The following is a 16,207-nucleotide window of genomic DNA, read 5'->3' as shown; positions in this document are numbered from 1 at the left end:
TGGTGAAAGGATGTGCTTCACCGAGTCGAGGAGCTGTAAAAGACTTGAAAGGTGGAGCTTGTACATACGCCACCAGATAACGATTCCGACACCACACGACCAGCGCAGACTAGATTAGAACCACGGGTTCATTCCTCTGCCAATCTCAGCCCTTAAGGGGGGGGTATCAGTCAATCAATCAATCAATCTTTATTTTATATAACGATCACCATCACTAAGCTCTTTTCAAGATGCAGGAAATACAAGAAAGTCCATAATACTTCAAATACAGTGGAAATGCATAATACATGATATACAGTATAAAACATGAATGCATAATACATTAAATACAATGGAAAGTGCAGAATACATGATAGCAGCATAATACATGAAATAGTGCATTAAATACAGTGGAAAGAGCAGAATACATGATAGCAGCATAATACATGAAATAGTGCATTAAATACAGTGGAAAGAGCAGAATACAGGATAGCAGCATAATACATGAAATAGTGCATTAAATACAGTGGAAAGAGCAGAATACATGATAGCAGCATAATACATGAAATAGTGCATTAAATACAGTGGAAAGAGCAGAATACATGATAGCAGCATAATACATGAAATAGTGCATTAAATACAGTGGAAAGAGCAGAATACAGGATAGCAGCATAATACATGAAATAGTGCATTAAATACAGTGGAAAGAGCAGAATACAGGATAGCAGCATAATACATGAAATAGTGCATTAAATACAGTGGAAAGAGCAGAATACGGGATAGCAGCATAACACATGAAATAGCAACAGCAACACAGCATCTAATAGTAGAGGCTTTAGGAGCATGGAAAGCAAGAGAGAACAGGCGGGTCTTGCGAGTTGATTTAAAGCGAGTGACGGTGGGAGCATCACGCACCAAAGCAGGGACAGAGTTCCAGAGAGTCGGAGCCACGAAGCTAAACGAGCGCCCTCTCCAAGCGTGGTGCGCTTTCGCTTGGGGATAACAAGCAGGCCAGAGTGGGAGGACCTCAGCTTGCGGGGAGGGACACTTAAGTCGTTTACTCAGGGCGTTTTGTTTTAGATGAATCGGATTCCGAACACGCAGAGTATTACAACACGGCTTTACTGGACAGAAAGCGCATCTTTTCGTTCAGCTGTGACCGGTTCTGAGCAGAATACTCCGCCTCTGAGACAGCCCCCCTCCGCCCTCTATATAACCAGACTAGACCGCGAAGATCCAGGAGAAAAATCGTGTGTATTATGCGTGAGTCGGAGTTTGGAGGTAGTTTTGCGCAGTGATAAGTATTTGGAATATAATACCATGAATACAGTTTTGGGACTCACGCTGTTTGTCTTGACTGTAAGTACTCCTGTTTACTTTTTACTTTTGTTAGGTGATTTCCTCCCAGTAAGCTACAGACAGCCATAGCAAAAACGTTTCTCCTCACCGGACAGAATGAACTAATCTCGCTACATAAAAGTACCCTTAATTGCGTCATGGCAAGTGAAATATCTAAATGACGTCACTTAATCACTTAATTCGGCGTAAAATAACTAAACCCATATTCTCCTTTTGAATAATTATTTATATGCAATGTTAATATTGCAGGGTTGTTGTTGTTTTTTTTTTTTTTCAGATTACCTACACCGTCGGTGCCTTCATTCATTTGCCGTTTTCAACCGAGCTACGTAAATAATAAATAAATAAACAAATAAACAAACAAATACACAAGTAAATAAATCCAACCGCCAATCTTTTTTCAGACTGTAACACACATCCCTCTGAAATATTAAACCATGTGGGAAAGTATTATTATTATTATTATTATTATTATTATTATTATTATTATTATTATTATTATTATTATTATTATTATTATTTTTTTTCACTGTAACCGGGTTCCGTTTAGAATCCTATTTTCTGGTAAATGCTATTGGATTGAAGCGGGCCAATTCGAGCCATTGGAAAGTATTATTATTATTATTATTATTATTATTATTATTATTATTATTATTACTTTTTTTTTCACTGTAACCGGGTTCCGTTTAGAATCCTATTTTCTGGTAAATGCTATTGGATTGAAGCGGGCCAATTCGAGCCATTGGAAAGTATCAGGAACAGTCGAGGAGCGGGGAAGCCTAGAGAAATCAATTCTCTACACGTCGTATCCATTTGAATGTGTTATTTTAGCTTTTATAGAAACACATTCATAATAGCAGTAGCAATGCTCGTTGCCCGTGTTTCTTTCTCTCTGTCATTACTACTAGGACTTGTAATGATGTGTTTTAGTTTTTGCATGAATATGCGATTGGCACGGCATCGAGATGCGTCTGTAAAAGCAAAGCGTTTGGTTTGGGTTGCATACAGTAAGATAATTAACGTATAAAAGGACATTTAGAATCAATAAAGCTTCAAGTGAAATGTAGCCTAGGTCGGCTGCATACAGTCCTGGAGACGGAGACAGGCAAACCTGTGAATCCTTCATGGTAAGAGATGCATGCATTTGAAGTTAAACACACCGGTAAGAATGCGCAGGGTTCTCCTCCGCTGTTGGAGCTGTGTGGTTGCGATTCCTATGGAGATCATGCCCGGACTTGTTGCGAAGCTCAGTTCAATTTCCCGGGGAAAGCAGAGGCAATGTGCGATCAGTATGACCAGGTGCATCCGAATTTATTTGATTTAATCTGGCATAAAAAAGATGAGTTAAAGCCACCATCAGCGTTGCCAGCTGAAACGGCTGGCCTACCCACTGCGCCCATTAAACTGAGAATAGAAAGTAAAGAGGCGATCACAGCGCAGACCTGCAGAGGAACGGGCTGTCCAGGAATGCGGGCTGTTTGTCTTCACCGCAGCGCCCGTCTGCTTTACCTCAGAGAGCAGCGTGGCTCAAACTGAGAATATTCTCTCTAGACTCTGCAGGGGGGTTCCCATGCTTTCACACAGGGCAGCATGTCTGTCTGTGTATAAAACCCGTTCTCCCGCTCCCCAGATTACTGGATTAAACAGGCCCATAGGCTTACTTGGGTACCCCAAAAAGACAAACCGTGGAGGTGTCATACTGGGGCCTTTTCATACACCTTTTATGTTGGTGTGTTGGTGTGTCTGTTTGTCAATTTTTTATTATTTATTTATTTTTTTTTACATGTATTATATCTAGAGAATCGCTTGTCGGACTGTAGCGAAACTTGGTGAGGACATTCTTTAACTCAATATATTGAGTGTACCCTCGGCATACAGGCCCTGTCTGCCAGTTGTAATGAAACTTGGTGAGGATATTCTTTAGCACAGTAAGGGTATCCGAATCTGGTATTATAACAAAGCGTCTCATTTGAGTGTGCATCTACAGAACCACGTACAGGATCATGGGGAAGGGCAACCTGTACCATCAACAGTATCAGAGTGTGAGGGCACAGCGAGTGGAAGCCAGGAGTATTTACTTTGTCATGATACCAATTTCTACTGGTTATGTTTTTACAGCGTGAAATCAGACTTTGACCATTCTGTAAATAACTTTGCTACTTGAACAGATTTGCTCCACACAGTCAGTGTTTGCATTGCTTTATGCAAAGAAAATTCTTACGCCCTCAAACTTCTGTCTCTTCCCTGCCCCCTGGTTTTCGAGTTTGCTCTGTAACGTTCCGTGCACAGACATCCTTCCGAGCCAGTCCTCCCCTCCCCCCTCATTACTGCATTACTTAGTCATTGTGTGTTGCAGTCGCTCGCTCTCTCACTCTCTCGCTCTCTCGCTCTCTCTCATATTTCTTTTATCTTTGTTTTTAATGCAGGTGATTTTTTCACATTGCCGTCATGCCCCGGTATCTCAAAGCTGTCGGAATTCAAAAGATAACCAGAGATATAAAGGTTGCGTCACCACGCACACGAATTCAGATTGAGATTGGGGAGCAATGTCCATCGGTGGACCTTGTCCATTTTTGGGCATCCTCAGGTATCCCTCCTTCCTGTATCAGACGCCAGTGCTCATCGAGGAGGATCGATGACTGACGCCTGATACCAGACTCGTGACATCCATAAACGCCCACAGCACCCCTCCTCCTGTACTTTACATGTGCTCTGACAGGTTTGAAATTTCTGTGATGGGTCTGGGAGAGAGTGTGAGAGTGCCGGAAGTCCACACCCATCTCTGTACATTATTTCTCAAGGCAGTCTGAGATGAAATCCCCTGATTGAGCAGAACCATGTGATCATTACCTGGCATTGTGTGGAGCAGGGGCCTGACACATGACTGCTGTTTTGGTAAAACTGTGCTGTCCCACAAATCAGGAGGGGAAATTCCACAGCTCTGAGAAGCCAGACCTTAAAATAATGGGATCTCCCTTTATAAAAGGTTACCATGATTGAAGCAAAGATCCTGAACGTGCCGTGGCACACACAGCTTAAGATCAATCGTGATTATTGTCAGCATTTTTATACGAGAATGAAGAATCGATCCATATGTATGACGTCATTCTGATTTTTAAAATTTTATTTTTGGAAGCTTTCGCACACACACACACACACACACACACACACACACACACACACACACACACACACACACACACACACACACACACACACACACACACACACACACACACACACACACACACACACACACACACACACAATGGCACAGGACCGCACCTTCAATGTGTTTCTTGCTGTTCCAGTTAAAGACCAGACACTGCAAGAGGATAGCTGTGCACTCTGTCTCTGTGTGCTGTAGATAATTCACAGTGGGGTGACTCACCACTTAATTATCCTTGGTCCCTTTTTTTTTTTTTAATCTTTGAGCTAAACCAGTTTGCACTGGTACTGAACAAACCACAGGAAGCCCTGACGGGCCCGCTCTGTGCGCACATTCCTGGCAGAACAGAGTGCGCTTGGCAGCAAAGCGATCTTTGGGGGTTATATTGTTCTGAGGAATGCCTTGAAGAGATTTGCATTTAACTGTTCGATATGTACCACATTAACAGTGCATTTCACTGCAGGAGAACAGAATCCTACAGTAGAATGCCTCAACCATGTTCCAGCGCAACTGGATTCAAGCGACCCTCTAGAATCAAATACAATCCGGCACTATAGTCATGTTACATTCCTGAAATATTCTCTTATAGAAATCCCTTGGTCTTGACATACTTTTAATACACGGACTGGGCCCCACCCCTATTCATTCTACATGCATGACAATGGCCGTTGGGGCGTCTCTGAAGTTGCACTTGTGAGATGTCCTGATTGTTAAAAGCTTCAGCATGTGTAAAGAGGAGAGGATTTGCTCTTCAGGGATCTTGAGATGTTTAGTAAGTAAGGGGTCTCACTGGGGTAAAAGGGGCTGTAGATATCCCGCCCCCAGTCCTTCTGTTTTAAAGGCTGATGACCCCCTTCATTTGAACCTTGTCCAAAATGTTGAGGCGATTTAATATTGAGCACAACTGAATTCCTGCCGAAATGAATCCATGGAAAACATGCTTTGTGTTGCAGGCTCTGTCTCTGTGTAGCCCTATGAACTCTGATAAGACCGATCGCCTTGACAACGATGCATCACTGAACGAGGAGAAGAACAGGACAGCCCGAGAGATCATCTGTCCCGGAGGGCAGTATCCCCACTCCGGGTTCTGCTGCGTTAACTGCCCTGCCGGTGAGTTGGACCCAGGTCATGCTGGGCCAATCGGACCAGCTCCAATGGTACAGAAACAGAGGAAAGCTTCAGTGCTGTCTTGCTTTTCTCTGACGGGATTTGCCATCAGCTGTGGGGGGTGCTGGGTTCTATTTCTCTTAACATGCACTTATTTAAATTAGTCTCTAGAAATGACTTTTTACCTTTGGGCTGCAAATAGTGAAAGTTTCTGCACCCAGATTTATTGCTCCCCTCCAGATGTGCACCCCTGTATAGTTAACCCATAATTTAGGATTCGATTGTAGTTATGCCTGTCCATACATGGCTATTAAAAAAAGTTTCAAAAGAACAAAACCTTTGAAATAATTGAATATCGATTTCTTGTGTACTTTTGTTTTTTGGTGCTTTTGAAATGCCTTCTGCAAAGGGTTTCCAGCACTGTAATTTCAGTTGATTCTAAGATGCACTTGTATATGACCCTGATTAGCACTAATGACCTACGATAACATTCGGTCCATGATTGGTGCTGACCCGGGGGTCTGTGAAATCAGGCTTCTATATTTGTGACAGAGTGAAAGTAAACCTGGTTGGGCTGTGCCAGCTGACTCACCGTTTCTTACTGCAGGGACATATGTGAAGGAGAAGTGCACAACAGCGGGCTCTAGTGGCCAGTGTGCGGCATGCACCTTTGGCACCGACTACACGGAGCACGGCAGCGGCTTGGAGCGCTGTCTTCAATGCACTCGCTGCCGCTCGGGTAAGGCTGGACTGCATTCCCACGGAGTCCACAGTTTAAACATTTTACAAAATGTTAGGACTTTTTACTAAATATTGAATCGCTGTCCGAAAGATGCGCATGTCGTTTTTAGAGTAGTGCTTTTACAGTCGGGTGTGCGCAGTGTAAGATTAGCTTCTCGTGAACAGGCTCATGTTTTACGTATTGGAGACTTGTTCACGTTCATGGTACATGATAAAGAAAGCTTGGATTAATACGTTTTAAACACGTTCAATGCACACAATTTTAAGTCTGTTCTAACCCTAATACAATAGAATCAGTTAGGGCTTGTTTTAAGCTCTTTCGGTCCCACACATGCAAAGCATAGAGCTAAACACAAACTAGATTATCACATACTGTTGGAGATGTTGCAGGTCAAGTTAATTATTTCAATGATCTTGATGTCCTTTCCTCCTTGTATCGCCAGATCAAGAAGAGGCGGTCCCTTGCACTCAGACACAGAACCGCGTTTGCCGGTGCAAGTCTGGCACCCACTACTGCCCCCCTGAGGAGCCCTGTGAGGTGTGCAAACGCTGCTCAAAGTAAGAGGAAATGCCTCGCCCGTTCCCAACCCTAACCCGTGCAGTGCCATTGCCCTCAGTTGAGGACAGGCTAGTTTGTAATTATCTGGAGCATTTTTAATTGGCATCTACCTGCTATTCTAAATGTTCTCTAACTGTGTTGTCATGATCACTGATTTTGTTAACCGCAAGTGTATCAAACTACATGAGGTGCTCCGATTTTGGTGCTTCAGAAGTTTAAGCTCCACAGTCTAGCTCTTCTGAAGTATCTGTTTTTAGGTAGAAGCCAGTATTCAAAATGCAGCAATATTGATCAAATCAAAAAGTGTAGAGACGAGAGGAGGCCGTTCGGCTCGTCAGGTTCCCTGGCTGATTTGAAAGCGTTCAGGTCTTAAATGGGGTTAGGGTTCGGGTTTAATGGGGTTCCGAAAAATTTGGCGTTACACGTCCCCACGTGTAACTGTTTAAATAACCTCCTTGTCATTTCTTTTCATTATTAACATCCTGACAACTGTTTACATTTAACTTCTTAAAAGTCTGTTTTAAAGCTCTTGCCAAAATGTCCGCTCTAGTGCACGGATCGTGTCAGGATTATTGCCCACATCGTCAAACGGGTAACAGAGCGATAACGATCCGTGATGAGGTACGGAACTGAAAAGCCAGAGCACTTGTTATGTGTTTTTTTTTTTTTTTTTTTGTTCTCTTCCTGCAGTGATTTTAGTGGACAAAGTGCACTAGAACAGCCATTTTCAAACCGACTAAAGTTGTAAAGTGTAAACAGAAGTTGTCTGGATTTTAGCAATGGAATGACAGGTATGTTATTTGATCAGCTGTAGCTGTGTTTTTTTTTTTTTTTTCGGAACCCCATTACTTACTCTTTATAGGAGCCCAAGGATTTGGCCTCAACAACATGGCTTGGTAACCCGATCCATTCCCTCTCCGCTCTCACGCAATGTTGCAAGACGCAGAAAAAATTGATGAAGCAAAATTTGGATTTAGGTCTGCTATTTAGTAAACTAAATTTTGTTTTCAGTTAATGATTTTTTTTTTTTTACCCACGAAGGTTAGACGGTGGTACAGAGGTTCATCCTGTTAACTCTGTTCACCTGCCAGGTGGAACGTTTTGAAAAGTCACCGCTGTGGATCCATTAGTGGGTCACAGCGATGACAACACACTAGACGTGGAGCAGACTGTGCACAGTGCCGTGGTCCGGATACCCCCTTTGTCATTGCTATTGATTTTCTGAACTCTGTTTTGTTTTGCCAGGTGCCCGGAAGGGACAGTGGTGAGAAACTGCAATGCCACTGCAAACGCAGTGTGTGCGCCCAGAGACAGCCCTCCAGCTGGCACAGAATCAGGTCAGAATTCCTTTATTCAACAAATAGAGATCTCTAATCTGCCTGAAGCGTGAGCTATTCAAATTGTAACCCGGACTTTCTCTAGTTGATCACAGCCAGACTGTGCCTGGAGACTGGAAACACAGCCTCAGCATTTGCCATCATATACAAACAATAGGCAGTCGTGTGTGAGTGTTAGACCGCTCTGTGCTTTTATTAGGCATCTTGGAGTATTGAAGTTCTGAAAAATACAGAGTGACCCGTCCCCACGTGCTTTTACAACTGTGTAAATGGCGTACCTTTTTTTTCCATTAAAATCGTGACAACTTTTTACACTTCTACCTTTTTTTAAAGTCCGTTTCAAAGCTCTTTTCAAAATGTCTGCTCAAGTGCACTGATAGCGTCCGGATTACCGCCCACAGGTAACGCAGCGGTAACGACCCATGTTTTGAAAAGCCAGAGCATTTTTTGTTTTTTAAATCGCTCTTCCTGAAGTGATTTAGAGCACAGATCTCAAACCCCAGTGCACTAGAGCGGACATTTTGAAAAGAGCTTTGAGACAGACTTTAAAAATGTAAAAGTTGTCAGGATGTTAACAGCGAAAGGAAATGACAGGCGCGTTATTTAAACAGTTGTAACTTTGACAGGTAACGCTGTATTTTTCAGAACCTCGCTACTTTTTGAAATTTTGCATGTGTGGCCTATTAAAGTCATCAGTTAAATTAGACGGTCACTAATTAGCCTTTTTTGGTTCATTTGCAGCGATTTTCATTTCTAGCGGTTTGATTTCATGCGCATTACAAATCAAAACTACAGAAGCAACGTGGTTTTCTAACAAACGTGAGCAGCGCTGTACAACTCGCACCGCTTCATTGTGCGCTCATGGAGTTTAAGAACGTGGCTGCACATCACAACCCCTACTTGCACGTACCACGAGTTCTACGGCAATTATCAGAACAAGGATCTTAAACAGAGAAAGACCAAAGCCCTTTTAGTTTATTAGCAGTAACTAGAGGACGCGTTTTGAATTTACAGGGAGGCAACGGTCTCCCTGACTCTCATTAAAACCTTGATTCTGCGTCGGATTTTATCAGCTCTGACTCTTCCACTCGTATACTTGATGCCCTGCAGTTTTCACTTAAGCAGTCGTGGTTGCTAACGGCACCCCTGGTTTACTGAGTGCCAGTGCTGTAAAGTATTGTTTTACATAAATAATACAAATGTGATTTTGCAGTAGCAGATCCCATGAAAGTGATCCATGCCCATGGGCTAATCGGAAGACGCACAGCAAGTGATAGACTGCTTTCCATTGTGAGTTTCTGATTTGATTGTAATTCGCTGTCTGATCTTTTTGTAGCTTCTTCCTCAAGTAACATCACCCTTGCTGTTGTACTGGCCTTGGCCGTGGCCGTGGCCGTGGCAGTGATTGGGTGGATTCTATGGAAGAAACAGCGTTGCGGGCTGATCAGTGGTAAGTCACACTGAAGCATCATTTCATTACATGCTAGACACTGTAAAAGCAACACGTTGAGTTTGTTTGCGATGTTGTGATTACTTTTTATACAGTGCATGTACAGCTCTGGCCAACATCACATAAATCAAAGAAACTACAAAACGAAATCGCAGAAGCCTACCTGAAGCTGCTACAGGTGTATGGTGTTTCATGTTAGATTCCTAAATGTTTGAGTTTGTTTTCAGTTTTTCATTAAGTAGATGGGGAAAACTTTGTTTGCTCTGTAGGGTGATGTGAAACTTTTAGCAGACCGGCATAATGTAGTGGATCTTTTGTGTGTGTTGTCTTTCAGAGCGTCCAAGTGAGCAGAGTGTGAACATCCTCATTCCCACGGTAAGAGCCTTTTATCCAACACTGTAGCTCATCAGAAGACATTCTCCTGCATTGCGTTCACACAGCACAGGGGTTCCATTCTCCTGCATTGCATTTACACAGCACAGGGGTTCCATTCTCCTGCATTGCGTTCACACAGCACAGGGGTTCCATTCTCCTGCATTGCGTTCACACAGCACAGGGGTTCCATTCTCCTGCATTGCGTTCACACAGCACAGGGGTTCCATTCTCCTGCATTGCATTTACACAGCACAGGGGTTCCATTCTCCTGCATTGCGTTCACACAGCACAGGGGTTCCATTCTCCTGCATTGCGTTCACACAGCACAGGGGTTCCATTCTCCTGCATTGCGTTCACACAGCACAGGGGTTCCATTCTCCTGCATTGCGTTCACACAGCACAGGGGTTCCATTCTCTTGCATTGCATTTACACAGCACAGGGGTTCCATTCTCCTGCATTGCGTTCACACAGCACAGGGGTTCCATTCTCCTGCATTGCGTTCACACAGCACAGGGGTTCCATTCTCCTGCATTGCGTTCACACAGCACAGGGGTTCCATTCTCCTGCATTGCGTTCACACAGCACAGGGGTTCCATTCTCTTGCTTTGCGTTCGCACAGCACAGGGGTTCCATTCTCCTGCATTGCGTTCACACAGTACAAGGTTAGACCGTGTGCTCCACCAGAAGATCCAGGTATCTTTACTTCTTTTCGAAGCCTGTCTAGCTCCCCCTTACCCCTGTTCAGTTTGGGCTGGCTGTGTGGACTGTCTGGTGCTTTAGCTGCAAGAGGAAAGGGGAACATGTGTAATGAACCCCACGTTATATCAATACCTGAACTGTGGCTAAGGACCAACGTGTTCTTCGCCCGCTCCCTGGCGTAGCGCAGACCGGTCTGAAAGAGAGATGGACAGAGAGAGGGCGTAGATGTTAAAGCTTGGTTCTTACACTGACTTCCTGTCTTGCAGGGTATTGCAAGCACCTCTTCCCCGGAAGAGATACAGAACCACAACAACAAGTCTCAGATCCGGGAGTCTGCCTTCTTGCTGCAGACTAGAGGTCAGGACAACGATGACTGGGGACTGGGGGACAGTCTGTCCAACACAGCCGCCTCATCCGAGAACAGCCTGAGCAGCAGCCCGTACCGCAGCACCCCTCCCCAGAGAGAGAGCCCTAAGTCTGAGAGAGCCAGTCCCGCCAGCGGCGCCACGGTGAGAGTCTCAATCACAGTTGAAGCAATTGAGAAATGAATACTCAAACACTGATTCAGAGTCCTGAACAGGGTGTCACGGAAGTCTGTCACGGAAGGTATCTTGTGTAAGGCTGCTCAGCACTGGGAAGTTACTTTTTAAAAGTTAATGTAACTAGTGACAGTAACTTCTCAGACTCTCTTAGAGCTTTTTTCAGACTGCAGCTTGAAATCCTCTTTGAAGATCCAGCCCCCTCGTTCCCTCCCGTGACGCAGTTTTCTTGTAAGATCGTATGAAGTGATGTGTAAGGCTTGGCTCGCACTGTTTTAACCGCTTGCCGATTTCCACGTTCCATGTTTTTTTACAAAAGGAAACCGTGCCCTTGTTTTGTTACCCGTCTGAAAAAAGCATTGAAAAATGAAAGTTATTGAACAGTTGTAATCCGTTTAGAGTAATGTGTTACTCCACAACACTGAGGCAGGTTTAGGATTCGCCCCGTTGTCTCTCTGCTCCCCACGTCAAAGTGATCTGAAATCGTTCCTCTTTTCTTAACCCTGCAATTCCCAGTTCTGCATCACACCTGATACAATGCTTAGCCACACCCTCCTGTATTAAGTCCAGCCTCAAAAGCCAGAATCTTTCCTCTGCAGCACATTGTGTTGCCGGACAAGTGTTTTGTACAAGAAGGCAGTGGGTGCCTTCGCCGCTCCTTTAAACTCCCAGCAAAAACGGGTAGAATTATCGTGTAGCCCTGAAAGCTTGATCTTATCCCATTGACAGTACACGGACGCAGCCAGCCCACAGGCTTCAAAGCAGAAGCTAACACAGCGTTTCTTTCTTTTCAGCTCAATGACACAAGTGAATTATACAGTCTTACTCCACTGCAGGACAATGGTAAGTCTTTAGTTAGCCTTTCTTTCTTTCTTTAGTAAATGAATGTGTTTTTCTCTCTGTTTCCCTCGCTCTATCTGTTGGTGTTGTGTTTATTTTGCTGTCCTGAGGTGGTGACATTTACCCAACATCCCAAACTTTTAAGGCTAGAATATAGATCAGGGCTCCTGGCAGGCCGTGCAATAGTAGTTACAGTGTTTAAACCCGAAGCGTGGAAATGCCTGCGATCTACGCTCTGTCCCTCGCATGCCTGCAAAACATCTTCCGCAAATAAACAGATCCGTCTGACAGACTACGATAACGGGCAATCAGAATGCGTTCAGTTATTGAAATTTCACGCAGGCTCTTTTTAAAATGACTCCAGATATTAATTGTGCTTCTCCCCCCCCCCCCCCCCCCCCCCCTTCTAGCTCTCTTGGCCTGCCTGGATGAGTTTTGTAAAGTTCCGTTTAAATCCCGCAACAGACTCATGAGGAAAGTAGGACTCCATGACAACAAGATTGAGACGGCCAAGCAAAACCACCCCCATGACGTGGAAGAGCAGTTTCACGAGATGCTGCTCTCCTGGCACGAGGAGCAAGGAGAAGCAGCCGATATTAATACACTGCTGAGGGCTCTGCTGCATCTGGACCACAGGCTCTCTGTTGAAGAAATTACAGCAGAAGTTATAAAAAATAAATTTTATACAAAATCATCTTCACACCTGTTATAGACAAACACCTACTGCTTCTGTAAGACAGAACGGGGGAAAAAAAAAACAAAAAAAAAAATGCTCTGGCCACTAAAGGAATTTCTAATTCTTCCCTCGCTGTTTAGCTCCAGGGGGTGTGTGGGTGTGATGCTGTTTTTAAGTTCCGATACCAGGCAGTGTGGATTTCCTGCTGTGACCTCCCTGGCGCATCAGCATGGCAGCCATCTGGAATGGGGTGGCAAGGGCACCGCCCGGCGGAGGGGTGATCAGGTGGGCACCTCCCGTCTTCATTGTTCACCTGGGAAGGCTGGACGGGGATGCTGGCATCCCAGCGCCACTCCCCTCTGCCCCCGGGCCCCACTGAGCCCAGTTTACTTACCTGGTCATCCATTCCAGGCCATTGGGCCACGTACTACATGAGGTACCTGAACAGTGAAAAAAGCCTCCATTGAAGCGTAGACACAAGTGAAAACAGGTAGCTCGTGAAGGAGAAATTGTATTTATTATTTATAATTTGTATTATGTGTATTTAATTTATTTAATGAACAAAATAATTGCACTGAGAAGTAATTTTTTTCTTGGTGCCGTTCCTCTCATTTGCAATTGTAAATGACTCGCAGCAAAAGTGTTTCAACACCAGCCTTTTTGGTATGCGGGCAAAATGCATAGCTTTGCACAGGATCTGCAACAAAATTAAAACTGGTTTTGAAAGCTGGAAATCATACAACTGGAAAAACAAGGGAACCCTGCTTGTCACTGTTGCTTCTGAATACAGAGAAATGATTTGAGCAGGTGTGCTGTGCATAGACATCGAGTGTGCAATGACTGGATAGCCAACGCTAAGAAAACTTAGGTGCCTCCAAGTGAAATCCAGCAAATAATCCACTAACATAACCAGAAAAATGGTGTTACTGAACTTTTATAGTTGCCTTTGCTGTCTTTAGCTTGCTTTGTAGTTCAGCACTTGTATTAGCATGCTATTATACATGGAAAGCGGAGCTGTGTGATGCCCTCCGGTTACAGATTCTCTCCCCCTTCGGTGAGGTAAGGTTATAAAAGCTTCAAAACCACGAAGGCAGACGAGCTCAGGGGGGGGGGGGGGTTGTTTGGGGTCAAGTGATATGATTACTTATGATCCTTTAGTAGGACCAGTCTTGCAAAACTCAGGAATCTGATTAATCAGACGCCATACACTGAAGTGACATGCTGTACTGTGCAAGGGTCTCTCTTCCCTTGCGAATGTAAATTCTGTTTTCCTGCTCTTTGTATTAGATCTGGTATTCTGGTCATTGTAAAAGCATTGCAAAAGTGTTTTTTTTTTTTTTTTTTTTTAACTCGGCTTCCTCTGTACAGTGTTATTGTCCTCCAGTAGGGGGATACCTTTATCCTCTGTGCATTTTGTAAGCGATAGAGCTACAGAGCTCGAGGATGTACATTATGCTGTATCCTGCTGTCAATCTGCTGTTACATTCTGCAATTTTATTTTCTACTGAACTCAGTATGCATTTTGTACTCTTGTGTATATATTTCTGTAAAAAAAAAGTTTGTTATACAAGATAGGAAGCTGGCTCTTCAAAGAAAATGTATTTCCATTGTAGAAATGTATTTTAACAATTAAAGCATTTCCAAACAGGTTCTCTATCTCTGTTGATTTCTACAAACTAATACAACCCTACCGCAGGGGAGCCCAGTCCTGGTTGGAGGGCCGCTGTCCTGGCTTTTGTGCCAACTGTCCCCCTAAATTGCTTAATTGGTCCAATTAAGCAATTCAGTGTACAGCTGGAACAAAAAAGAGGAGGGACACTGGTCCCCCAGGACAAGGACTGGGCTCCCCTGCCTTACCTGAAGAGTTTTGCAGTAAATGGAATCTTCCTAAAGGACTCCCCTCTTACAACATGCTAGAAATATTGAATTCTTACTTAAATAAGCAAATACCAAATACCCCAAACACACCCGCCACGGTAAATGGATGTGGGCCATTTTAAGTTTATCAATTATTTAGTTTTTATTCAAATTCTCCAGTAAAATATGGAGTTAATTCACAGATGCTGATTAAGTACATCGATAAATTGATTACATTTATTCAAAGTATAGAATTACATAGTCACACATTACAGTGTTTGTCATGCACATATATTTTCAAGGTATACTATATAGCACAAGTTAGATGATTTAAATATATCCCAGAATGCAGGCTGGAAGCAGCTGCAGAAACGTCAATGGGAGGATTCCTGTTGAGTGCCACAACCCTTCCCATGAAAAGGAGCGTGTTGTGGCTGATCAAGGAGAGAGTGTGTTTCTAGCAGACCCATTGCTCTGCACTGTGAGGTACAACCAGTGGAAGAGAAAGCACACTCTTGACTTGGAGGCAGCTGCCGAACTCATGTTATAAAATCATTGAGTTGTAATTTAAAAAAAGCAGGCAGGAACCTGATATCGAGATGCTTAATCCGATTGGACAGAACCTGCTGTGCTTTCGAGGTTTAGAATTAGAAGTGTAGATGTTGCTAATGGGTTCCAATGGGGATGCGCTTTCTGGGACGTTAATGGCCAACTCATTATGACATTGGTATGACAGCGGCATGACATTCTACTGTCACTGCCCTGCTGCCTGCAAAACAAAGGGAGCAGTGATGTCATAATGGAATTACATCTGAACAGATGTGTTTCCTGGATCCAAGCAGAGGACGGCTGTAAGTTCAGAGAGAGGAAGGTGATGGGTTATCCCTGATGGGAATGGGCGAGAATGACGAACAGTAAAAGATTGCAAATTGACTTGAACCGCTGCACGGCTAGACAACTGACCAAGCATGCTGGCATCTCAATTCCCTCAGCAGAGAAGGTGGTGTGCTCTCGAACACGGTCGCGGAGACCCCTCAGAGAGGCAAAGAAAAGGGCCAAGGGCTCAAAAACGAGACCGTCAGCACGTTTAAGGAATTCGAGGGCCAAGTCAGGTAGGATGAAATCAGGAGCCAGGAACCTCGCCGGAATGGAGGCCCCCTCTACCTCCACTGCCTTTGAGCGGGCTGACCCAACACGGCCAATGCAATACAGGAGGAAGCCGAAGCAAAGCCTCTACGCAAAACAGAAACAGAGAGCCATCCAGCAGAAGATCCACTCCCTGCGGTGGAGAGCCAGCCAGGAGCTGAGACACGCTTCAGACAAAGGCATCGCAGGAGCCCTCAAAGAGGTCCTCGGGTATGACCAGGAGGAGGAGAAGACCTCTTCAGAGGAAGCGGACCAGGTGGAACTGATCGAACTGAGATCCGTGGGAACGGGGAGCAAAAGCATTCTCGAGCCGGACAAAAGCCTCAGTAGCATAACGTCCGACCGACGATTCTTCCAGGATCAGTGTGTGGCT

General features: G+C 44.3%; 1 protein-coding gene across 3 annotated transcripts; it reads left to right on the top strand.

Annotated features, from left to right (window-relative positions):
- Window positions 1–949: 949 nt before the first annotated feature.
- Window positions 950–14,480, top strand: LOC121303083 (tumor necrosis factor receptor superfamily member 6-like). Of its 3 annotated transcripts, none has more exons than XM_041233506.1 (10): window positions 982–1,338; window positions 5,461–5,617; window positions 6,222–6,353; window positions 6,799–6,913; window positions 8,160–8,251; window positions 9,588–9,701; window positions 10,036–10,076; window positions 11,043–11,285; window positions 12,110–12,158; window positions 12,566–14,480. In XM_041233506.1, the coding sequence occupies exons 1-10, from the start codon at window positions 1,060–1,062 to the stop codon at window positions 12,865–12,867; spliced, it is 1,524 nt and encodes a 507-aa protein (XP_041089440.1). In that variant the 5' UTR covers window positions 982–1,059; the 3' UTR covers window positions 12,868–14,480. The 3 variants fall into 3 exon arrangements, with proteins under 3 accessions (XP_041089442.1, XP_041089440.1, XP_041089441.1); XM_041233507.1 differs by lacking the exon at window positions 982–1,338 and adding an exon at window positions 5,188–5,279; XM_041233508.1 differs by lacking the exon at window positions 11,043–11,285 and having other exon boundaries at window positions 950–1,338.
- Window positions 14,481–16,207: the final 1,727 nt, after the last annotated feature.

The sequence above is a fragment of the Polyodon spathula genome, chromosome 31, assembly GCF_017654505.1.
Source record: "Polyodon spathula isolate WHYD16114869_AA chromosome 31, ASM1765450v1, whole genome shotgun sequence".
Classification (NCBI taxonomy): domain Eukaryota; kingdom Metazoa; phylum Chordata; class Actinopteri; order Acipenseriformes; family Polyodontidae; genus Polyodon; species Polyodon spathula.
This window is presented reverse-complemented; position numbering and strand designations above follow the sequence as displayed.

Excerpts from the sequence above, each read along its gene's own strand:
- LOC121303083 (XM_041233506.1), top strand. The coding sequence starts at position 1,060 with ATGAATCGGATTCCGAACACGCAGAGTATTACAACACGGCTTTACTGG. Across the intron at positions 6,914-8,159 it reads GTGTGCAAACGCTGCTCAAA|GTGCCCGGAAGGGACAGTGG; the intron begins GTAAGAGGAAAT and ends TTGTTTTGCCAG. Across the intron at positions 8,252-9,587 it reads TCCAGCTGGCACAGAATCAG|CTTCTTCCTCAAGTAACATC; the intron begins GTCAGAATTCCT and ends ATCTTTTTGTAG.